At 40.8% G+C, this 26,145-nt stretch overlaps 1 protein-coding gene across 20 annotated transcripts in view; it reads right to left on the reverse strand.

Annotated features, from left to right (window-relative positions):
- ENOX1 (ecto-NOX disulfide-thiol exchanger 1) overlaps positions 1-26,145 on the reverse strand; it is a 366,488-nt gene that overhangs the window by 111,297 nt on the left and 229,046 nt on the right. Inside the window, exon 1 of one of the 20 annotated variants that reach the window (XM_046898715.1) lies at positions 14,276-14,425. The exons of 18 other annotated variants lie outside the window; for them this stretch is intronic. In XM_046898715.1, coding sequence (XP_046754671.1) covers positions 14,276-14,357 — 82 coding nt within the window. In that variant the 5' untranslated portion in view covers positions 14,358-14,425. Of the gene's footprint in view, positions 1-168; positions 3,107-14,275; positions 14,426-26,145 lie in introns of those variants that run through there. One more of the 20 variants, XM_046898716.1, reaches the window with a different exon arrangement.

Genomic DNA, 26,145 nt, shown 5'->3' on the forward strand with positions numbered 1-26,145 from the left:
AAAAATACATTTCTCATGAAATCTTTGGGTTTAGAAAAAGTAGAAGAATGATACAATTCCTTTAACAATAACTATTTCTTAGCACAGTACGTAGTGTAAAACAACTTCTTTTATTAGTTTGCATTCTGGGAGGTTAAGAGTAAATTTGTCATCCATAAAAATACTCACACAGTCTTGGAAAACCATCCTCATTTCCTTCTTTGGAAACAGGTGCTGCCTGAATCACCTTCTGGTTTTGCCACAGTATTGCTTTGCACAAATAACAGGGATGTATACTTCTTCCAACGGTGCTTCTGGGGATTGCACTTCATCACCAGTGCTAAGTTACCATCCCACTTCTGCCAGCCCCTATCACAAGTTATTTATCTGTTCAGTATTATTTTTTAAGTGCATAATCCCTTATTTGATTCTCAGTATTAGCCCTGGGACATGTCATTTCACAGAATCACAGAATCATAGAACAGCGGGGGGTTGGAAGGGACCTCAAGAGATCACCGAGTCCAACTCCAGTGCTAAATCAGGTGCCCTACAATAGGTCACACAGGTAGGTATCCAGACAGGTATTGAATATCTCCATAAGAAGGAGACTCTCTGGGCAGCCTGCTTTTTTTTTTTTTTTTTTTTTTTGCCTGCCACTGCCAATAGTTTCTGTGGCGTTTTTGGATAGTGCCAGGCTGTATCACTCTTGGATGCATAAAAACACTTGTGTGTGCAAACACAGATTTGGTTGTGTCTCCACACGCACATGCATGGGAGGTTTCTACTTTGTACGCTAGCAGCCCAACAGCAGCCACAGTGTTCGGACATCTTGCTCTGACACCCCAGTGAAGACAACGATGTGAATGCGCAACAGCAAGCCAAAATAGCTAACACTGACAGGTCTCCACGGCTTGAGAGTGACAATTTTACACCTTGGAAAAAGCAATCTATTTTTTTCCCGGTGTTGAAAGATTAAAAAAAAAAAAAGATCTGGTTCCAGGAATGGAGTTGCCTGCCAACACGTACTGCAAGGATTAGGATAGTCCGGGCAGCAGCTGGTAATAAATGCTGTGAGATGCTTGTTACAATTTGGTTTCTGCAGAGAAAAAAGAAAACCTTCTAGAGCCTACAGATTTGATTGTGTACTCCAGGAACACCATTGCTGAGTATTTGGAGACTAAATATAGAGTTGATTTCTAATAGCTTTAAGTTTTCCTGAAAAAGTACAAATCTAATACTGCCTCCCTCTCTTAGAACAAAACTGTATTATCAGAGGGACCATGCATTACCTGGCAGTAGCAAAGAAGGACTGCTTTTTCTCTCTAAAAAGAGGAATCTTATTAGAACAAGAAAAATGTTGTCATTCTAAAAACTTCTTGTGTTTTTATCTAAAATTCTTCCTTAAAACTCCTTATGGTCTGCCACCGTCTTTATCCTTATGTCAGTTCCTTTTTTCTTTATTAGCAACTGCAAATTGCTATTCAGCTGCAAGCTAGAGATCAAGGCAGTATTATTGTCTTCTTGGAGATTCGAATCTTACCATCTTCTGGGTTTCAAGAAGCTTTTGATGGATCTGACTCATTTCCTCAGTTTCATAAGGCTTTTCTCAATGTAATAAGAAGAAAGTGGGAGTGGCAGTAGCTCAACAGGTTCTTGGTGTCCCAAGGACATGCGGCACTTTAAGAGGATGTTGATCAAGGCCTTCACGATCATGTCCAAGATCCTCCAGAACATTCCCTTTTTCAGTTTAGACATCATTAAACTTCTAAGCTTCCCTGTTTCTAATACAGATGTTAGATTATCCAAAGACATTCCATCAAAATTGGGGAAAGAGTTTAATAGCTTTTCCATTTGAGCAGCATAACCACTACTGTTCTGTCCCAGACTAAGGACAGTGGTCAGTAGCAGATGCCCAGGGAATCAGAATAAGAAATAGGAAGGAAAAGAGCAAGCTATTTTTAGCTCTTGTACTCTGAGTGCTTACTCTGCCAATGCTAGAGATCACAGCTGAACCATCCTTTCTATCAGGCACCTACCCCGCGTGATCTGATTTATCCATTTCCACTAAACCCTACAGTGCACTTATTTATACACGTATTTAAAATTCATTCAAACCCATTTGTATCCCTGGCTTTCAGAGTCCTGATATTATGGTAGTAACTGCGTGGGGAAACATGCTCCCTTTGCTTTGCTTAAACAAAGTTTTTGGCAGTTCCAGGCACCTCTTCCACTTCATTCATCTTGAGAAATCATGAATAGTTGTTCCTTATTCACCTTCCCCACAGGATTACAGATTTTATTTCTGCTTTTATATTTTCCCATCTGTTTGGCATGCAATCTTTGTCTCTGTGAAGCTGCTGCAAAGTAATATAGATATAGAACCTCTGTCTGTGGCCCCTTTAAAAAAAGCTCAGGTTAACTGCATGGGCAGAGATGCCATTCTAGGTGTTCATCTCTCCCTGAATTTTTGGAAGAACTACATCATAGAATCATAAAACCACCAAGGTTGGATAAGGCCTCTAAGATCATTCAGTCCAACCATCCACCTACCACCAATATTTCCCCACTAAACCGTGTCCCTCAGTACCACATCTCAATGTTTCTTGTATGCCTCCAGGCATATAGGCACATACAGGCAATGCATGTGTGTGTAGGCATGTGAGTGTGGAAGAGAAGACAGGAGTGAATGAAGGTGGAGCAGAAAATCATGTCCTTGACTTCCAGCTGTCTCAACTGGCCAGGGGATCCATGTTAACATCATTTAGCAAGAGCTGTATTTTGTGAAACAGAGCCTGGATTGTAGCAAAGGCAAGTCACTATGGGAATTTTGGCAAAAGCGGTGGTGTGGGGAAATCCAGATGAATGTTTCTCATTAATAATCAACCAAGGAATAATTTGCATGAACTTTACAGTGCCTGCCAGACCCAATCCATAAACAAAGCCCTCAAAGCATCATCAAAACACTTGCTACTTGAAAAACACTTCTATGAGACATATATCACTGACAGAGCTTTAGGGCTGCATTATTGCACTTTTTCTATTTTGAAGGAAGCTCTGTGACTGCACAGAGGAATAGTTTACAGTGCACAATCCAGAAACTTCAGATGCTGCTCCTCAGAGCTGGCTGTGGTGTAGCTGAAAACAGTAAAAGCAAATCTGGCCTCCTCTTGATTCCTGCCCACTAAATCACATAGTAAGCACTATATTTAGAGTAATATACATGACAAAGACTAAATTAAAGAAAACCACCTTCTCTTTTTACAAGCAAATCATGGGGTGAATCACTCCTGGTTTGTCCTTTGTCACTGCAGTGCTTGGCACACCAGGACCCCAATCTTGTTTAGAGCATCTAATGCAATGCAAATAATAGGTGAGAATAGCAAATAATAATAATACAACAAAATATTACCACAATAGATGCCACCCTTCTCCTAAGATAAAACTGCAGCACTGTCATGTAAAGAAATCTACGGTGTCACTGTAATGCCATTTCTATTGCTATTTTTGCTCATACAGAGCCATCGGTGCCATTTTGACCTCAGCGGGGCCTTGGACCCTATCTGCCAATGGTGAAACTATTTAGTTCCCCTTAGAGCAGCTCTGCAAAGATGTACCTGACAGACAAGCCTAAAAATAAGAGGGAAAACTCAGGGCTTGATGTTGAGGGAGTCCAATGGTTTGTTAGCTTTTTCTTGTAGCTGACTGGCACGTATGTAAGAGGTCTGGAAAAAAAATAATAATAAAAAAAAAAGGACTAATTTTAGCCTACGTCCACAAATAGCTGCATTTTCATGTATAAAACTCCATTGTCATTGTAGTGGAAACCCGTAGAGGTGAAAAGAGAAGGAAGAAAAAGGGAAGGAGAAAAATAGGAAAGAGGGGAAAAGAGAAAAATCAAAATAAATGTAGGGAAGGAGATGAAAGAGAGGGAAAGATCAACAGACAGCAATATCATCTGGAACCTCAGTGGCATGGGTGTGTACTCTATCCACATGCTGCTTTAACCACTATCAGCATTTTGAAGGCTTTATGAATTCATATAACTTCAAAATGTCCAGAATAAAGACCTTCTCAAAGTCTCCACTGCTTAAGAACTACTCCAAGCAGTAAGCACAATAGGCTTCTTCCATCTCCTCAATAATAAATCACTTCCTAGGACTGAGTTACTCACAAGTTCATTGTGAAGAAAATAGCGAAACTGTAAATTCTGTACATTGCCACCTGATCTCTAGGTAAGAGCTCCAGAGCTGGACTGTTAAAAGGGACTGGCCAATATGCAAAATGCTATATAATTCAGTGCTTATATGAAGTAAAATATGTGCAGCTGTATTTCTGTATTTCTTGATTTTCAGATGTCTTTGTGAACTCACTATATGCCACTTGGGGTTGCCCACTCTAGTTTTGCATCTCTTCATTCCAATGCTATAGTTTTGGCTTCATTAAGGTGAGCCTGTCAGTAAGGCTAGCTTTAGACAAAGGAAGCAGTTTCTCCAAACTCCCTCCTGTGGAAGTTGTTCAATCTGCTTGCTCAGTGAACCTCTTCCTGTAAGGTTAAACTTTGTCATGTTCCTTCAGAATGACATCACTTTTCCCTCTAGAGCTCTAGCGGATCAGAAAAGAAATACATAAAACATGACTATATGGCCCTTAATGGATTTTTGTTTGCTATTATTTAGGAAAGCACTGTGTTACAGACATTCAGGAAACGTTTCTATGGCAGGTAAAGAAGAAAGCAGATGTAAATGAGCACTGGAAGAAGTTGAAGAAACTGGAAGAACTTCAATTCTCAAGCTAGACTAACACTGTTGGATACAAGGAAAAAAGTCCTTTACAGTGAGGATGGTGAGGCACTGGAACAGGCTGTCCAGAGATGTGATTGATGCCCCATCCTTGGAGGCATTCAAGGCCAGGCTGGATCAGGCCCCGGCAACCTGATGTAGCTGTGGTGTCCCTGTTCATTGCAGGGGAGTTGGACTAGATGGCCTTTGGAGATCCGTTCCAACTCTAAGGATTCTATCATTCTATGATTATGTATTTCAATGACAAATGAAAAACAAAAAGTCTCCAAAGTGTAGGAATACCATCATATTAACGTCACCTCAGAGAAAATGAGAAAAAAATGCAATGCAGACATACCATCAGACATCCCCTGGCTGAAAACAAAAGGCCTCTTTTTCTCATAAAATATAAAACATGCTCTAGTTATTAAACTGGAGTTACTGTGTGGATTCTTGAATCTTTGGAAGGCATATGAACACTCTCTTTATATTTCCAGGTCATAGAAGTGACAAAAGCTTTGCTTAAAGAAGCTCTACAGTCCAGTAATGTATACCATTTTCATGAGCAAGTTCTCACAGGTTCTCACAGAAACACAAGAAAAACTGCTTGGCCAGACCCAAGTACCCTTTCAGCCACAAACCCGTCTCTAACAGCAAATCCATGAATTTACTTAGTACCAGAACTTGACAGTCCTGAAACAACATCACTGAGCCTTCAGTACTCTGCAGCTTAGGGACTTCCCCAGCCACAGGAAATTCTGTGTCTCCTTCTACCTAGGAGCTTTGTGGCATGGGATGAATTTCTCTTGGAGAAATTACTGGAGATGACAGGGAGTTGTCCTGTGAAGTCATCTGGAATATCTTTAGTGATGATATTTCAAACTTTTAACCACGTTATTCTGCATGCGTGCTTCTCCACTAAAAGCCTGAGGAAACAAGTATAAGAGAGACTTAAACTGTAATGTTAAATGATCATTTCTGGTACTATTTCTTTAGTCCCTTTCACGTTAAATTCTTCAAATAACGGAGTCCAAATTTCTAATGTTGTTCTATCTTTAACCCATGGAATACTGGAAGGTGCATTATAAGAGATGGTAAAGATCTCCTGACTATAAATGAATGCAGTAAGAAGTCTTGGTATTTTGTACTGCTGTCTACTAGAACTGTTTGACCTCCATACAGTTTATGGCAGTAACTTGTAGGACAATATTCTAAAGCTCTGTTCATGGGCAGAATACCTGCCACATTTGAATTTGATTAACTAACTGCTGAGTAAGTAATAAAGTGGTATTTTTGGTGAATTAATAAACATTTTATAGGTTAAGAACTAACCAACAATCCTATCCTGAGAAATACTATGCAACATAAAACATGATCTAAAAAGAAGCCAGAGCTGATAGCAGCAAGTAATGTTCCCGAATGTCTATAAAATGAGCTCTCTTAATTAAACTGCAATGCACTATGACAAAGCTATACTGTTAGATTTTGGCTTTAAAAGCTATCTAGCACCTCAGCAAATTAAAAACATTCCTATGTGCTTAGCTCTGACTGCAAACGTAGTGTTACTACATCTCTTCAGGACCATGAGGAATCATTAAGCTGCTTTACAGAGGCAGATATCTTAGCTAACAGCAGGTTCAGCCCATGGGCAGCATGTCTCCACCCAAAGCAGAAGGACTTGTCAGCTCACAGGGTCTCAACTAGATGCTATGTGAGGATGGAGTAGCCATGTGGAGTGCAAGCTCTGGTGATGAGAGAGCTTGCACATAGGCACAGAAAGCAAAGGAGGTAAAATCAGACACAGTGAGTGACTTAAAGAAGAGGACTTCTGCATTGGGGAATACAGGTTGAAGGTTGTACAAACCAACAGAATGTTAACAATTACCTTATGTCTGACTCCTTCTACATTCAAAAGAGGGAAAATGGCAAAAAAAATAATAATTGAGCATGTTATTGAGGATCCCCAGCACCAGGGCTGAGGCAATCATCTCTTTAGCTTTGGACAAGCAGCAGTACCCTCAGTTTTTTAACTAGACACCTGCCAGAAGAGAGAGCAATGAAATGTGCTAGAGAGAAATGGAGGAAGTTGCTTACTAAACAGGTGATGTTTTTTCTAAAGCTTTCTATCTGTGATTTGTTACATCTGTGATTTGACCTCTGTTCTCAATCTAAAAAACAAACAAATAGATGGAAAAGCTTAAATACGTAAAAGCTTCCACATGTTGGTATTTTCTTGATCTGAAGCTGGTAAATTCATGAACGTGATACTTTGCTTGAGCTGCAGACTTTTAGAATGATGTGTTTTGAAACATCTCTTCATTAGCTAAAGCTTCCTTTAACCACCCCTCCCATACTCAAATTTTGTAGGATTTGAGAACTTCATGATGCATTTTTTGCCACTGAAGATGACACATTTCAACTTCTCTTTCCATCTACAAATCCAATTGCTTTCACATCTTGATGACACAAGCACAAGGGCCCTCTCAGCTCTCTGAAGTGCAGGACTCAATTATAAATGGCCTGTAATAGTGGTAACTCCTCCTGTCTGATAGAGAAGTCCCAAATGGGATATCTCTAACTTCATAACAAAACCATTCCCCTTCTTCAACACGCTGTTTGAGTGCAGTAATTATTCTATTGACACAGTGTCAGGAAAGCGTGTGTCAGGCCAAGGTAAATAAGGATAGTACATATGTCTGGAAGCTGTTATTTCAGCCTTTCAGCAGACTTAGACAGACATTTCCGTATCCTTTGACATCTGGGTCACCACCATGAAGTTTTTCAGCACAAGTGCAATAATTATAACATTATGACTAGCTTTCTCAGCTCATCTCCACTCCTTTTGCATCTCCCATGGAGCAGAAAACACTTTTCCCCACCATCTGGGCATCTCTTTAGTACAAGGAAGGTCATAGGCAGCGAGAGATGCCAGGGTAGCCAGCTTCTCTGCCGGCCTCCTTCCCCGGGGCCTCAGCATGGGAGCCATTATCAATGGAACGGTGCAAACTAATAATCCTCGATTTTGGCAAATAGCCCAGGGGCAGCCAGCTGGGATGGGTTAAAGCATCCTGAGGTTCTTTCCAGCTACTCTGGGAGCTGTGCAGGGCAGTGCACAGAACTGGGTTAATGCGTTCGTCCCCTAGTGACTCCTTCTGACTCTCCTGTCTCTCACAGCAAGGGGAAACACATGCCTCAACTAATAATAAAGCAGTGCTGAGCATGTGGAGAACGCTGTGCCAAGTATCAAACAGCTGGGGCTCTCTGGTCAGCCATTAGCCAGCCCAGACACTGCATCACCTCAAGTCTTCAAGTGAAAATAAGGTGGGTAATAGAAAAACAACGTCCAAATCAACTGAAAAAAAACAAAAACAACAACAAAAAAAACCTAACAACAACAAAAAACCAACCCAACCAGAACAAAATCCATCCACTGGTATGGATTCGCAGAACATTTATGTAAATGTTCTTGTATCTTGTCAAGGAGTTTATCGTGACACAGCTTTTATTTCCAAACAAAAGAACTCTCGTCACGATCTTCATCAAGAAAAAAAACTAAAAAAAAAGGGACTAAAAACATAAGAAATGCTTACAGGAGGCAGAGGGAATCTTTTCAAGAATGGCTGCATCTCTACCTCCAAAGCAGCTTAAAACAGAGGCAGTGCTCTTGGCTGATTTTCAGCATGGGAAAAAAAAAGGGGCGTATTTCTCCTCTGAATGTAGCGATCTTGACAACGTTCTCACAATGTCATATTTCATTACCCTGTTTAACAGAGGAAAGATCTTGCTTGAAAAGAAATCAGAAGTCTTTATAAATGAACAGAGTACTTTAGGAACCAGGAGTGAGACACTATGCGCACAAAATTAATTCAACTTGTATCCTGATTAAGGAAGAATCCAGGCTTTGTAGCGCTTGTGCATAACACATTTTAATTTAGATTATATTAGGGGTTGTGTGCAAAACTTGTAACTTAAAATTCCTGCTGCTAGAAAATTTAATCTGTAATTTCTGGCAGTCTTCACCAAGGGCTCTTCTGCTAATATTTCAGAGCAGCGAACTAAAGGCAAGGCAATTTCACACACATTCACACACAGAACCAACCTCACCGTTCAGAAATGAAATTAACCTTTCTGCTATTTGCAATTTGTTATCAGAACACTTTAAATGTGACTCTCTTTGACAATGCTTTCAAGAAAGATGCAGGTTTATAAACGTAAGAGACATTCATTATTTTAACAAGTATATGTTTTTCTGAAATTAAAGATAAAGCCAAATGATGTCAGACAGACCCTGTTTGAAATTATAAGTTATTTCTCCCACTTTAAAGAAAAATGCATTGCTTTGTAACATTTAAGAGCTGGAAAACGCTATCCACATTAAGAAGCTCCTTTTGCCTCGTCATGTACATTACAAAGCTGGGGTTCTGTCAGTAGTTCTAGTTATTTTTTTCTCCTGAGGTCTATAACTCAATTTTATGGTTGAATCATAGAATAGTTTGGATTGGAAGGGACCTCTAAGATCACCTAGTTCCAACCCCCTGCTATAGGCAGGGACACCTCCCTCAAGACCAGGTTGCTCACAGCCCCATCCAGCCTGGCCTTGAATGCTTCCAGGGAGGGGGCATCCACAGCTTCTCTGGGCAACCTGTTCCAGTGTCTCACCACTCTCACAGCAAAGAATTTCTTCTTAATATCTAGTCTAAATCTGTCCTCTTACAGTTTAAAATCATCTCTCCTCATCCTGTTGATGCATGCCCTTATAAAAAGTTCCTTTAGGCCCCCTTTGGGTGTTGGAAGGCCAATATAAGGTCTCCTCAGAGCCTTCTCCAGGCTGAAGATCTCCAATTCTCTCAGCCCATCCTTGTAGGGAAGGTGCTCCAGCCGTCTCATCATCTTGGTGACCCAAGGGCTGAATAGGGGTAGAGCGCTGGTTCTCAGTTCAAGGATACATAGTAGTTTTATTCTCAGTATATTTCTAGCATAGTTTCCCAAACTAAAAAAGAAACCTGAACCCAAATGCCTCAACTAAACCTTGATGAGGTACAAGAGAGAAAAGGTATGGAAAAATACTGCAGGCCTCTCAGAGAAACCACCCTCTCACCCACCATACCACATCTGAAATTAGTCATCCTGTCCTCCCTAAGCAAAATAAAAGCCTGGCAAAAAATAGGACAATGGGTATCATCAAGAACACTGCAAAGCAGCTCGTGGCAAACCCCACTGAATAACCCACGTATTGTTCACTTGGGAGAAGTTGTAATGGAGCAGAATTACAAAGCTCATGAATTTTATAGAGGGGGCAGGTGGGCAGGTTCTGGGGGCTCTGCTCTATAACACAAACCTGAGAAACGTTTAGCGAATTAAATAACGAGGCTGTAAATGAAGAACAGGTAGGAGGAAGCACTTCTTAATTGCATCGAGCAATTACTCCCATGGAACTCTCTGTTACCTAAAACTTAACTGAAGCAAAACCTTCCCAGAATTAAAAATATAAATAACTAAATAAGGTTCACAAAAACACGTGCAGAAAACATACAGTAGCCTTTGCACAACAAAAGTGTCCAAAACCATAAAACATGAGGCAGGGCTGCTAAGGTCATCTATTATTAAAATTGTCTGGCACTTCCTATTACAGCACCCGGGCTGTCAGATTCTCTTAGCTTTTGCCAATCATTAACAGTTTGGACTGAAATTTTACATGCCCAATCTCTGCCCGAGGCCGAAATGCTCTGGAAAATTTCAGCCCAAACAATTCAACCGCTGTGCAAATGGAGTCAGAGAAAAGTACTCTTTTTTTACTGTTTTATGTTAAAAGCCCCAGTGCTCTGTCTCAGCAGTTGTAGCCCCTCCAGACTTTGGAAGGAAGATGCCATTTTTCAGTATTCACACTAGAGCAGTAAGATTTGCTATTCTTTTTAAGCTCTACCCCAAAATTGAAGCAAATTACGCCTTTGAATAAAATGATATTCACTCAGTCTGAAAAATAGATCTATTTTTGTCTTTGACAGCTGAAACCACAAAAGATTATATATTCCCCGCAGTATGTCGGATTCTGTTTTAGCCTTTGCTCAACAGCCAAGGAAAGAGTTAAAGCTGAAAGTTCCCAGCCATTGTTAACGTTTGAAATGATCTTTTTTCAAAACTTGAGACCTCAAGTTGCCTTCTGCTTTGGTGCTCTTTTTGCCTTCTGTCTGCAAAGTTTCCAGCGTAGCCAGAGAGGACAAATCTAACCCCTGTGACACTTGCTGAGATCAGAGTGGTTAAATCAGAACATTGTCTGAGCAGCTTGATTCTCCTAAAAGCCTGTCAGGTCTGGAGCAGCTAATTGGGTCTTGCCCCATATGTTCTGCCTGTGATTTTCCAGCAACTGAACATGGAGAGCGTCACAGCTAGCAAGCAGATTTTTCTGAAGTTTTGCTGCTCTTTTCTCTCTCCTCATCTATGAGTGAAATATCATTTATGGCAGTCTTAGGAGGGGTTTGCAAAGTTCTACAGTGTTGGCTTTTATCACACTTCTTCATTTGAAACGTCTCCACTCTGCAGGAGTTTTGAAGGGAAAAAAAAAACTTTTCAGCCTGTAACCTAGAGGAGGATGTGTCCCAGTCAGGATGCATCTGAACCAGCTGCCAGCTCTCTGCCCAGCCCCTGTTTCTCAAGGGAGACAGGAAAGAGCTTTTCAAGCAAACAGTGTGAACCAAGCAGCTGATGGCAGCTCCTGGCATGCTCACCACTACCAAAGAGAGAGCAGATCAGGCATAACCATACCGCTTAACCTCCTTTGCCCTCCTCTCTGGCAGGAGCAGCTCATCTCCCTGTGTTGCTCTATGATGGGTGCAGAAGAAGGCATCTGAGAGGTTGCTGGTAAGAGAAGAGAGAAGGGATGGTGATGTGTAGTCAGCAGGGCAAGGGAGGCGATCCTGCCCTTCTGGTCTGTACTGGTGGGGCCTCCCCCAGTGTACTGCATCCAGATGTGGAGTCTTCAGTACAAGAGAGACACAGACCTATGGGAGTGCATCCAGAGGAGAGCCACAAAAATGATCCCAGGGATGGAACACTTCTCCTACGAGGATGGGCTGAGAGAGATGAGGCTGTTCAGCCCAGAGAAGGCTCTGGGGACACCTGAGAGTTGCCCTTCATTGTCTAAAGGGGCACTGTATGAAAGAAGGGACCAGATTATTCAGCAGGGATATAAGGAAAATGTCTTTTACAGTAAGGGTGGTGAGACACTGGGACAGGTTGCCCAGAAAGGTGGTGGATGCCCTGTCCCTGGAGACATTCAAGGTCAGACTGGATGGGGCTCTGAGCACCTGATCTAACTATAGGTGTCCCTGCTCGTTACAGGGGAGTTAGACCTGATGACCTTTAAAGGTCCCTTACAGCTCAAATGCTGGAAGCAAATGGGGCAAATGTCATCCATCTGGACCAGGCCTGTGCATCTGAGATAACTGAATTCACCAGAGAGTTAGTTAGTCGATTTGGAAATGGTTTTGTTTTCTTCTGTTCCATTATTGTTGGTGACTTCCCCCCCCCCGGGGCTAAGGGCTTAACAAGGGCTGCTAATCAGCCACATATGCTTGCTCTTAACCACCTCTGCAAGGCAGATGAATGTTTAGCCTTTCACATTTAGGCAGCTTTATAGCTTCTTTGCATTGCTGAAATGATACAGAAGGACCAGGTTAGGAAAGGTCCTTTCAAAGTCTAGGATGCGTGCCCTAAAACCAAATGATAAATTTGCAGTGAGGAGAGGTTTCTGTCTGGCTGCTTTGGTCCCTGGGTGCCATCACAGATAGGATTTATGTTTCATACCATTTACTGTAGTTCCAGATATTTAAATCAGGAACGTACTCGTCCAAGCTTCACAGGGAAGTATACTACTTCAGATAGAATTATGGCCAGCATCTTTATGTTTTGTTGTCATTTAGGCATTAAACAGCTCCATGCTGCCTTGCATAATTCTCAGAACAGTCAGGTTGCTCAGATTAAATGCCAGTCTCACATTATGAAACAGTTTGTGTTCCCGAGAATTAAATCATAAAATAATGATGGACTTAGGTTAGGAATTCGTATCTATTATTTTTGTTCTCACCTTTTTTAGCTTTTCTGGATTATCATTTTTCTGTTATCATGAGCAGCCAAAGTCATGGTACCCCTCAGAACATGAACCAACGTTATTCGGAATCACGAGTGAGAGACAGCCCATCCATCAAAAAAACACCCAAAGTGGCTGAAGAAATGCAAAAGCTCTCCCAATTTATCTCCCACTTTATAAATCTGACTGCACTTGTCTCAATCTTTTTCCCTAGGGCTTGTTAAATTTCAACAGAATTCTCATTCATGTTGTGAACTGAATATGAAAAAGCAAACTAACCAAACCAACGCTCAGCAAAGCTAAAACGTATAGTAACACTGATTTGAAAGGTGAGCAAACCAGAACTTATTAGCATGATTTTCTAAGAAACATAGTAGGAAAAAAAAAATAAATTAAAGCATGCTGCTTCAGGAGAGAAAGAAAGAATCTCGCATATCTTGAAAAGGAAAAAGAGACATGAAAGAGATAAGACTGATACAAGCACAGATTAAAATGTAACGCACAGCAGCTCCTTCTTTGACATTCCTCTTTGAACACAGTCTATCACAGAACAGAATATTCTAAAATAAATATTTTGGACTGAGCTTTGCATTCAGTTCCACCATTGCGACTAACAGGACTGTGTCAGGGTCCCAGTTGGCAAGGATGAAAACAGAAACTCATTATGGAATGAGAAACAAGAATCCTTTGGTGAGAGTGGATTCCCCATAGAGTGCCATGTAGGTATAAAGAACATTTAAATAATACTGGCCCGTGATCCTCTCAAAAGCTGGGAGCACATTTATTCAGCCTCAATTCCAAAAACCCAGCTACAGTTTAGAAAACATACTTGATCCTTGTGTAAAACCCTTCGGCATTTTCTTTCAGAGAAAAGATCTCCAGATGTTATTTTTACAGTTCATCTTAAGTAAATGTATGTGTTTAGTTAAACATGCTTAAACAAAAGAGCCACCTAAGAGAACAATGATGAAATGCTTGACTTGTTTTATGGACCAACTGTCAAACCCTTGTTTATGAACATCTGGCTAGGAAGGTGATTTAAAAAGTTTTTTTTATCAGTAAATAACAGCATAGTAAGCGCTTCCAGTTATAGTTGCAGGCAGCTCTAAATTCTAAATGCAATTAGTGGGGAAATGGCATAGAAGTGTATGTCTGAAGTCACGTTCAGCTTATCCATGCAAGTAAAACATTCATTCTACAGCATCGCTAATGTGTAATCTTTTGCAACTTCTTAATTAACAGAATACAAGGGACGTGTGGGTTCAGAACCTTTCCCTACAAGCTGCACAAGCTTTCCCTACAAGCTGCACAAACAAATGCAAGGCCGTCTCAGTTGACTGGTCTTCAAATAAGTCCATGCACCCCCTGACCACTTCTCAGCAGCCATTGCAGCTCAGATTCGGTCACCCAGCCTTCACCCACACCCCCGTACCTGTTCCCTTCAGCTTTGTCACGTAGGTCCAGCAGGAGATTCTGGGAGTTAGGAACCTCACCCATCCTCTGCCCACATCCATCTGCTTCTTAGCAGTTTCTGCAGTTTCCCATGAACACAACAGCTTGCAAGGGCCTAAATGCCACGGCAACATTCCTAATTCAAAGGCTGATATCATCTAAAATCTACAAGGCAAGGCTGAGCTCAAGCAAATTGAATTTTTCTCTTCTTCCTGTCTTGCAACAGTATGACAACTCTGAGATGATACAATCCAGGAGCACTTTCAGTAATTCAATTCTAGTTTTGAAGCAAAAGTCTACTTTCATCCCAGGTTTAATCTAATATTAGGAATGATGTGCTCTTCTGTGAGGGACTTCTTTGTTCACTGAGAAACAACACAGCAGCTTTCTTGTAGAAATTCGTTTTCAACCTCAGCTAAAAAGCAGATAATGCCAATCCAAGACCTCACTCTAGACAGAGGGAGACTCACATGATCCACATCAAAGGAAATGGTGGACTCACCGTCCCTGGAGGTCTTCAAGAAATGTGTAGTTGTGGCACTGAGGGACATGGGTTAGTTGGCATGGTGGGGATGGGTTGATGTTAGGACTAGATGTGCTTAGTGATCTTTTCCAACCTTAATGATTCTTTGATTCTATGATTTTATGAACTAACCATGACACTTCAAATAGGAATCTTTTTACCCTTGGATCCTTATATGATCTGTGGAAAAGGTAGAAGATCCAGCAGAGTGATTCAACTCACCCACAGTAATTTCTGCATTCCCAAAGGAGATTCCTATCTCCATCTAGAAACTACCAGGAACCTACTGCCCTTAAACGTCTTTTTTTGGCACTCTGTTCCACATCCAAGAATAGAAAAGCAGAGCATTGTACATACTTCTTTGCTGTAAGGAAACAGCTAGGAAATTGTTGGAGAGCTAATTAAATCAACAAGAATAAGCAGGAATTAATTTTTTCTTGGTGGTGGTGTGGTTTAAACCAGAAGGCAGTTAAGCACCACATAGCTGTTCACTTCCTCCCCACTCCCAGTGGGATGGGGGAGAGAATAAGAGATGGAAAAGGTAAAACCTGTGGTTAAGACATTTTAATAGGACAGAAAAGGAAGGGGAAATGATAATAACAATGATGATAAAAGAATATACAAAACAAGTGATGCACAATACTATTGCTTGTCACCTGACAACTGATGCCCAGTCTCTGAGCAGTGGCTGCCCCCAGATTAACTCCCTCCAGTTTCAAAGTTCCACATGATGCCATATGCTATGGAACATCCCTTTGGCCAGCTTAGGTCAGTTGTGCTGGTTCTGTCCCAGCTCCTTGTGCACCTTCAACCCCCTCACTGGCAGGGCAGTGTGAGAAGCTAAAATGTCCTCAGCTCCGTAAGCACTGCTCAGCAACAGCTACACCATTGTGTTATCAACGTTGTTTCTCTCCTAAATCCAAAGATGGAATCATACCAGCTGCTATGAAGAAAACTTTATCCCTGCTGAAACCAGAACAGGTGAAAAACTTACTGGGAAGTAACTTAGAAAGACCAATCTTGTTTTGGTTAAGCCACGTTAGGAAAAAGAAACTAATCTCTCTGAGTGATTGTGTGTATAAACAACTACTGAGACATTTACTAACAAGGATTGGATGCTCAGACACGCCTAAAACATTTAAGAGTTTCATCACATGAAAACTTTGAAAAAGCCAGACCAGAAATCTGTTGCAAGGGGCACTATGAAAAATGTGTCATACTTAAGCAGAACAGTACTCCATTTTGAATGAAGCAAGGGGATGTGCATGAGGCAATGGGATCTGATGAGATGCATCTGAGGGTCTCGAGGGAACTGGCTTATAAGACACTATCCATCGTATTTGAAAATTCATAGCAACACAAGTGAAGTTCCCAGTGACTGAAAAAGGGGAAACATTGCCCTCATTTTTAGAAAGGAAAAAATGAAGACCCAAGGAACAACAAACCAAGCAGTTTCACCTCTGTGCCTGGCAATATCATGGAGCAGATCCTCCTGGAAACTATGCTAAGGCATGCAGAGAGCAGTGAGGTGAAGGGTGACAGCCAACATGGCTTCATTAAGGGCAAATCATGCTTGACTAATCTGGTTGTCTTCTATGATGGAGTTACAACACTAGTGGATAAGGGAAGAGCAACTGATGTTTTCTACATGAAACTGTGCAAAGCATTTGACACTGTTCCACACAACGTCCTTGTCTCTAAACTGGAGAGACGTGTATTTGAAGGATGGATCAGCTGGTGGGTAAGGAATTGGCTGATTGCAGTCAATGGCTCAACATCCATGTGGAGACCAGTGATGAGCCATGTCCCTCAGAAGTCTTTACGGGACCAATATTATGCAACATTTTTGTCTGTAACATGGACAGTGAGATCAAGCGCACCCTCAACAGGTTTACCAGTCACACCAAGCTGTGTGGTGCAGTTGATGTGCTGAGGGGAAGGGAATGCCAGTCAGAGCCACTTTGACAGGCTTGAGAGGTAGACTTGTGTGAAATTCATGAAGTTCAACAGGGGCAAGTGCAAAGTCCTGCACCCCAAGTATAAATACAGACTAAGTGGAGAATGGACAGAGTGCAGCCCTGTGGAGAAAGACTTGGGGAGATTTATAAATGAAAACCTGAATATGATCCATCATTGTGTGCATGTAGCCCAGAAAGCCAACTGTATCCTGAGCTGCATCAACAGAAATGTAGGTATCAGGTTGAGGGAGGTGATTCTCCCTTTGTGCTCTGCTCTCATGAGGCCTTACCTGGAGAACTGCATCCAGGCCTGGAGCTCCCAGCACGAGAAAGACATAGACCTGTTAGACAGCTTCCAGAAGAGGGCTATCTTTCCAGAAGGAGAATCAGAAGGCTGTAGCACCTCCCCTGTGAGAGCAGACTAAGAGAGTTGGGTTTGTTCAGCGTGAAAAAGAGAAGGATCCAGGGAGACCTTATAGTGACTTTTCAGTACCTAAGGAAGGCCTATAGGGATGGATGATGGGATGGAGAGGTACTCTTTTCTGAGAGCATAGCAATAGTACAAGGAGTAATGGTTTTAAACTGAAAGAAGGTAGATTTATAGTAGATAGTATTAGGAAGAAATTGTTTACTATGAGAGTAATGAGGCACTGTAGCAGGCTGCAAATAGAAGTTGTAGATTCCCTATCCCTGGAAGTGGATATGGATTGAATGAGGCTTTGAGAAATCTGATCTAGTGGAAGGTGTTCATGCCCTTAGAAGGGAGCTGGACTGGATGGTCTTTAAGTCTCCTTTCAGCCCAACCCTTCTATGATTCTATAATTCTATGATTTAGGAGATAGGGAGCACAGGAAGAAAAGCTGGAGCTTTTAAAAGATGTGATTAAAAATGATAAGAAAAATAAGTATGGCAGTACATTTGCTTCAATTTGACTAGTTTGCACAGAGAGAGACTAAGAGGCACAAAACAAGAACAAAGAAGTAAGAGTCTTCTGCATATATAACTAGCCTAAGTTGGATTTTTACCATTAGAAGACTAGTATACCTCTTACACAAGAGATCTTCTTCTTACAGCCATAAACTGGCCATTAACCTGTGGGTATGGATTTAAAAGGCAACTTTAATAATAATGTCATGTGGTTGCAACTGTACTGCTGTAGCTGTGGCAGTCTGAGGTTTAGGGCAAGAAAAGGTTTTTGGGCCAACCAGTAGAGCCAGAACAAAACAGACAGCCCCATGTCCAGGACTGAGGTAAAAGCAGTGAACTTCCAACCTAAATACAAGTAGGGAGCACTTCCTTTGAGTTTAATTTGATATATTGAGTCAAGTAGACCAAAAAGCAGGTTGTCACCTGTGAAAGAGAAGAGAATATTAACAGGGAAGTGGTGACAAGGGGGTTATTCTGCAATGTGAAGAAGTAGATGGGTAAGTCTGTGGAATACGAGAAGATTAATAAAGGGAGGAAAATTATAATGCGTTGCAAAACTACTCCCTCCTTTGAAATTCACCTTTTTTACCATCTGCTATAATTAAAATTTTAGTCCCCTGGTTGCCTCAGACCACTGAAGGGCTGATGTATTTTTTTCAGCTACACGAGTTGAAGCAATATCATTTCTACCCACAAATTTTGCCTTACACAGAAGGCACACAACCATACTGCCAGCTGCAAGAAATGTGCAGCGTCCGCTTCCCTGCACAGTGAGCAGAAGTATATTGGAAGACCTCAGCGTGACCCTGCCTCTTTTCCTCCCCTTCGCACTCCCTGAAGCTTGATTTGTTATCTGCAAACAGTCCCTTAGGTCAAGGCAGCATGGGCTGCATGTGGGCCTGGGCATTAAATGAAAAGGTTAATTGTACGTGATGGAAAAGACTTTGTTTGTTTGTTTTCTCTTTTTTTTTTCTAATCTAAGAGATAGATGAAGTCTGGTATTTTACAGCCAGGTTCATTTTTCTTTATTTTACTCACACCGCATTAAAAAAAAAAAAGTCTCTTATGAAGTCTCTTATTCCTGCTGGCTCTGCAGGCTTGCACAAGTGGAAGAAGGAAGCTCGGTTCTATTCTGTTCTATATTATTAATGGGGGGGCTCCCTCTGCATAACCCTGGAATCAATCTCTCCTCCACTGTTCATTTCTGGAACTCTGGTGGGGGGACACTCATGGCTCTGGCCACGATATTTGGCCAGTGACATGTTACTACTAGATTTTACTGATGCCTGAGAGAAAACATGTTTGTTACCCTTTAAATCCCCAAATGAGTTTGCAGAGCAGGCGGTACTGGAAAATTCGTAAACTCTATTTATAAGTGGCCATTAAGCAACATGAAGTTTTCTGATATTTCCGATCTATAACACAACCATAAAAGAATCCTGTGATGGCTTGTCATCTTTCAATCATCGAAGCATGGCAAGCAATAAAAAAGTCCTCAGGAGGACTTCTTGAGTTCAAGCTTACTATATACATATGTGGATGAAGCACTAAACACAGTATCACTAGGCTGCAGACAAAAGAAAACTTGGAGGTACAACAAATAACAGATCATGTAATCAAGTCTAGTGAGATGTGACTGTTACACAACAGGGTCCACAGAGGCCAGATATCATGCTGCATCTGCACTTGAAATAATTGAGCTAGGACAAGGCAAACAAATGAGAAAACACATGAAACAAACAAACGAAGGAAAAAAAAAAAAAGACTTGTGGAATTTGAACAACACTTATAAAATACCACTATACCAACAACCTGGTGTCTGTTAGCGCCAAGAGGGAAAATGGGAAAATTACAGTAAATTCACTGGCTGAAATACACAGATGTGTGACAATGTTTTTGCTATACAGTCCTTAGAATAGTGTGGTCCTTCTGTTACTACCTGAGGGAGTAGTACCAAGAGATAGACCAAGAACTACCAAGAGATCTTAATATTCCTCAGGGCATATCTGCTGTTTCAATACAATGCATTATTGTATTAAAAATTATATATATATTAACATTTGATGATGGAAGGTAAGTGACCAGTGAATGAGAAAGAAGGTAGGAATACAACTGCCTATCAAAGGGGATGCTGTAAGATAGCCCTTCAGTGATAACCTGGAGCTTCAAATCCCTGGATGAAGAGTTTGAAGGATGGTTAGCTCTCATGTCCCCAGTGAACTCAACAGTTGAGGTAAAACGCAGGAAGAGAGGGGGTCCCAGAGGGACACCAAATGGTGTATGTGAGTCATTGGCTATTATCACTTTGTTTTCTTAGCAGTGCACCTTTCTGTTTCTAAGGCGTGCACACGTGCAGAGCCACATTCCACTCCATCAGGCAGTGCTGAAGCAGTTTGTTAAAGAGGAATGAATATATGATGAGATCCTTTATGGAGATACATCTTCCCTTTGGAAGCGCAGTCCTAACAACTTCCATTCACATAAAATAGTTCCGTGGCCTTCAAGATGACAGTCTTTGTCATGATTAAAACATGCAAGACTGTTCTTGCAGAAATGGATGGTTTGGGTTTGTTTTATCTTAATTCCAGATTATAAATTCCACTCAGACAACAACAACAAAAAACAACAGAAATGCAGGCTGTTTGCTCTTTTTGAACAGAAAACATAGGACATGTTCCAAACCACATTTAGATTTAAAGCTCAAAATTAACACCTTGAATTGCAGCCAGAAATGATCTTAGCCTCGAAGCTGAAAGTCCCAAGTCTTTGGAGCCAATAAATCAGCCTTGACAAGCCCGAACTGACTATGGTTTATTATAAAATCAGACTTCATTATCTGCTTGAGGTAATTAGGCAGACCAGAACAAAGGGACACAAAGTTAAAAGGCAGCATATGTAGGAAGAACTGGAAGAGATATTTTACTATATATAGGCTGGCGAATAACAAGAATGGACTTGTAATTGAGGGTTTTTTTTGCTTTTCATTCTGGTTACTAATGTGAAGGGACCCCTCAAAATTTATCATAAGCAATTTATTAAAGCAGTTACTTGTAGAGCTGTTCTGCTGCACATTCCCACTCCCTGCTGCCTGTGTGCAGCCCTGATATCCAGGTGCACCATCTGAGCTCTCTCATCTCACAACCCATGATCCTTCTCTGAGTTCCTAAGGGGTTATGAAAGTTTTAAAAGCATAGTAAAAAATAAAACCACAAAAAGATGATGCTACAGCATTTACTACATTAAGGGGCAGCAGCATTGAGTTTGGGTAGAAATACAGTAAATACTGAGATATTTGAAAGAAAAATAAAATCTTTTCACTTCTCTCTTGTTTTTCCTCTTAATTTTGATGAATTTATTATTATTTCAAGTAATATTTAATCTATTTTTGGTCCCGGTAAATAAAGCTTTAGGACATTCTGAAATGTCATAAAAATACTTCTACAACGCCTGCTGTAGTGCCAAAATTGCTTCCAAACTACTCCAGAAAAGGTGTCAGTGGTTATTTATGGAAAGGCCTTGGTCCGGCAAGTCTGAGTACAGTTCAAGTCCCAGAATGGGAGTTCCCAAGAAGAAGGTTACGTAGATTTGATAAAGGCAGGCAAAATGAGGAAAAAAACCCAACACTCCATTTGGTTGTAATATTCCATATTTAATTCTAGTAAAATAAACCATTTGCAATACAACTGTATCAGAGAGAACAAAATGAGCTAGAGAAGCCTATAACTCGCCCTCCTCATACTGTGCAGCTTGGACATTTGTCTTCCAAAACACAGCTCATGCTGCTGAGTCTGTATAAAAGGTTACAATAGGCACATCCGCTCCTTCCCCCGCCATGCTGTCTCCTGTAAATGCTAGCAAAGCTCTTTCCTATCTTCTCACTTCCCTTTTGCAATCCTTGTCTACAAAATTACAGCAACACAGTCACAGAGGAAGAGCAGGTAGAAAGTGTCTGCCTGCTCCTAATTTGTGCAATAGTTTGCCTCTTTCTCTCTGCCTGACTCTGAATATCAGATAAAAGAGTTAAACTGCTTTTTCACTTACCACCATAATACTGTGATGTCGAGGTACCTTATGGGTACGGCACAATAAGCAGCCAGCTTTGTAATCACTGCTTCTTTTCATGCCAATCAGTATTATCCCATTGTTTCCATGCAATCCCTAACCTACCTGGTTTATCTAAGTGAAAGAAAACAGACTGTGTGCAATTTGGGATGGGATTGACTTGTTAGTGCTCAGACATTGTTTAACTTATTGGAGCTATCCATCTGAAAGCCTTTCCTGAATGCAAATAACAGTGACTAACTGCTGTAGACACCGCGTTCAGGAGGGGGAGATTATTTGTAAAGGAAAATCACCTAGGGTCTAAAGAATTGCTTTTTTAGGAAAAAAAAAAAATCATTTGCAAGAGGAATGTACACATACAGGAACAGCAGATAAAGTTGTCCCTGTTATAGGAACAGATGCATTACGTTCCTGAAGCCAAAGCAACAGAATATCCCTAGTATTTAGGCAGAACACAATGTAAATATATGCTGGAGAGTTTTACAGCATATTTTATGTGTTAAGTTCAGTTATCTTTCACCCCCGCATGTAGTGGCCTGCTTGCTACCCAGGGGCTAAGCTCTAAATACCAGCCTAGCCCATGTAGAGCAAAGAAAGAGATTGAGTAGGGATGTACAGATGATGCTATGGCCTGATTTAGAGTGAGTGCATTTAGACTCAAGTCTTATCCTCCTAAGGAAGTCTTGCTCTGCAACTTTCCTATCTGTGCCATCCTGATTTCTCCTGAGAGCATTCTGCATGCAGTGAGTTAACAGCCCTGTTGGGACACCTGTGCCATCTCCTGCAGACAGTCCTCACAAGCAGTTCACCGTTTTGGCTTTGGGGCATCAGGTAACATCACCTTCATCTTGCCACCTAAACATACCACAGGGCTCAGCAAGCCAACTTCCAACAGTCTGCCATTAGCAAGCCTTGTTTTCCACATAAATATATAACTTGGTATTCATACGTCATTTTTGATTAGTTTTTAACTAATTTTACTCTTTGTGTTGATTTCCACCTACAATATGTCAATTTTCCCATAAGCGAGCTGTATCACATAGAGGTTATGCTGGATGCCCCATGTTGGCCATGGAGCCCTAGGTCCTTGGATAGGGCATGATGTTTGAGAAGGGGAAGTGCTATAAATGAGCTGTGCCCCAGCAGAAGTGAACAGTCAACAGCAAACGGTTTCCAACAGGCTCCTGGCTTACTTTCTGCTTTGGGATGTTCATAATTACTCATGGGTATTTCTGTCTAGAATAAATAAACACATGGAAAATGGTGGGAATGGAGGCTTTTCAAACTCAGAAAAAAAGATGGGGAAAACTTCTGCAGAAATGAAATATTTCTTTGTTATTTCACTGGAACTTCAAATAAAAACCAGCAGAATAGTTTTTTTGTTTTTTTTTTTTTGTTTGGCTGGTTGGGTTTTTTTTTTGACAGTTACTAAAAAAATCCCAATTAACAATTTTCCAAACAATACTGCATGAATCATAAATGTAGTTTGGGATTTTGAAAGAGTTAATAGGAGTTATGCTAAATAGTAATCAGTCTGCTTTCCTGAATGGCTAACTGGCCAAGGACAGAAGTATAGCAACAAAGTCTGTAATCAGAAAGAATATTCCAACCCTCATACAGCACAAGCCTTGCACTTAGCACACACCTCTATGGGCCCCTGCTCATCTCCTGGGTCTTAGGATAGTCTGTCCCTCAGATGATGGTAAAAAAGCACTATTTATCTTTAAGCATCAAGAAGATTATAATCACTATCTTCGTTCTTGGCCTTAATTAAGGTCTAATATAGAGTAGGCACTTGAATGACCTAAGAAGCACACTTCACCCAGAGTAGTGTGTCAAAGGCCCTTACAGTTTCTGCCACATTTTCTCTGGATGTTGAATATCTCTCTCCATTTGCTGCTGTAACCTGACTGTGTTTGTTCCTAGCTCTTTAATGTCCCCTGGTGTGAAGTCTCCTTGAGTAACACTCACATGATAGAAGGTGTGATTAACTCTGCAGGCGCTTTTCAGATCAATGAAAAACCTACCTGTTACACTAATATGTAATATTTCCTTAGAGATGTTCCCAGTGGAACTACATATTGGGATTCCCACAATACCTATCCTTTTTCACTCTTGCTGCTATCCCATGTCTTGACAATGGAAAAACACAGTTTTATTTGGGTATAGGCTCTGCTCTAATCCTTCAGAGTATGTTTCACACCTCTTTAGTTATTCTGATTGGTCATTCAGATAATTCAAACACTAATTGTTTTCTCTGAAATGCAATGTCTCTGTAGTGAAGATTATTTTATTATTATTATTATTATTTATAAAATTAAAGTATAGGAAGGAATTAGAATATAGTTAGAGAAAATATGTGGTTTTCTTCAGAGTATGTCATATTACATTTCTCTGTCTTTATAGGCTTGCCTATTAATGAAGCACAGTGCATAAAACATGTTTGAAAGAAATTATATCTGGAAAAAAAAGGCTTCTGAAGATTTTGTAACTTCAAGCATTTTGCAAAACCTATGGAACACTCTGAAGACATACTAAGATTTCTTATTTTTTCTTCTACTACCACTGTCAAACCAATGCATTGTTCAAAATTACACTGTACACTGCCATGCCAATGAGCTGCTGAGTTCTTTCAACAGCTACTTATGGTCTCCAGTTTACAGGAGCAGGGGAACAGGAGTAAAGAGAGTGCCTTCACCACCAGCTGTCTGCCTAGAAGCTTAAATCCAGAGCATGCTATTCAACAATATTAGGATACGATATTCAGGTCATAGTGCAAATGTGTTACTTAAAAACTTTTGTGGGTGACCCTATAATCAATAAATAGGAGCTCAATATTGATTACAGAAAAGGAATCTGTGTTTTGTTAGGCACATCTTGGAAGTTTCAAGTTATGTGCTTACTGGCACACTGGTCCAGTGGCTTAGCAATGACGTGTGGAAAAAGAAAACCACTGTGTAATGGGACAGCACAAGTAAAGCAAAAAGAGGCTGCTCACATGCATATCAGTGTCTCCAGTCTTTCAGTAGTGGAGATGCTAGATAAGAAGTATATGCACAAGATTTGGCAGTGTCCTCTGGGCAGCTGACTTCTTAAAGACCTCAGCACTGTTTACTGTACAGCCTCTCTTCTGAGTATAATCAAATACAGCTTGATTTCCTACAAGATTTGATTGTGTTTCATTAATGTTACAAAAATAGTGCCAAATGAGAACAATGAGGGATTTGTTTACAGTTTTAGTCAGAATGCAATGATATGCAGAAGACAATAATTCAATGAACATGCCTCATCTATTCTATGGTAGAAATCCAGTGAAGCTTAACAGGCTTTTCCATAGCTGAGGCAGACTGATGAAGGAATTATTAAGCCTCACACCACCCTTTATTTTTCTAAAATAATCCTTGGTTATTCTCCACTCCAACTGCAGTGCATGGGAATCAGTGATCTCTTAAGCCACTGAAGTGAGTAGAAGAAGGAAATGCTAGTCGGCCCTGTGCTGCATCCATCTCATTGAAAACTAATTGAGGGACTAATTGTAATCTGAGTATAGCGTTTGCTTTTTGTTACAGTCTTCATTTCTGAGAAAGAGACAGTCTGAATACTATGTTTCCAAAGACCTGGAGGTCTTGAGCTTATAAAATTATGGGAGGGATCTTTAGCCTACTGTTTTAGGATTTAAGAGTCTAAATTGATACTTCCCAATTGTTTTCTGTCATCAAGAACTACTTCTGGGGTTACAGCTTCAGGACTGCAAACAATTACTGTCACAGGTGCTGCTTCCATAAGTGAAGTTTTGCTGAGTTATAACTTGATTTGGACATACAGCTTCTAGTTTGGGGAATCCTGCTCTATGTATTAATGATTAAGGGAAGGGCCCATTGGAGGGAAAAGCACTTTGGTGCTGACTTGCCTTTTACATCTCCCTGCTTAGTATCAGCTACTCAGCACTGTCAAAAGCACAATCCTGAACGAGGTGATCTGATTGAAGCTGACAGTTCCTATGTTCCACGGAAATCAGGTCAAAAGACAAGTGTGTGGGGAAAGAAATGACAAATGGAAAAACAGAACGGTTGATGTAAGTGTCTAATATTTCACAACTTCCAGTGTCTAAAAGACATACGCCCGAGGCCACTAAAATGGTGTACAGCTTTCCTATACTTAATGGTAAGAGGGATGTTGTTAGGCTTCAAAGCTTACTAGCCTCTGATTTCACTAGGAGTTTGCAGAACTGGTCGAAGTATAACTTCAGCCAAAACAATACTGGAGGCCACTGAAAATTTCATATCCTGAGGCTGAGGCGTGTTGGTTGGACTCGCACGGACTAAGCTGCCTTAATAATTACCCATATGTAAGTAGAAGGCATCAGCTTTCAGGCATACC

The sequence above is a fragment of the Gallus gallus genome, chromosome 1 (assembly GCF_016699485.2).
Source record: "Gallus gallus isolate bGalGal1 chromosome 1, bGalGal1.mat.broiler.GRCg7b, whole genome shotgun sequence".
NCBI lineage: Eukaryota > Metazoa > Chordata > Aves > Galliformes > Phasianidae > Gallus > Gallus gallus.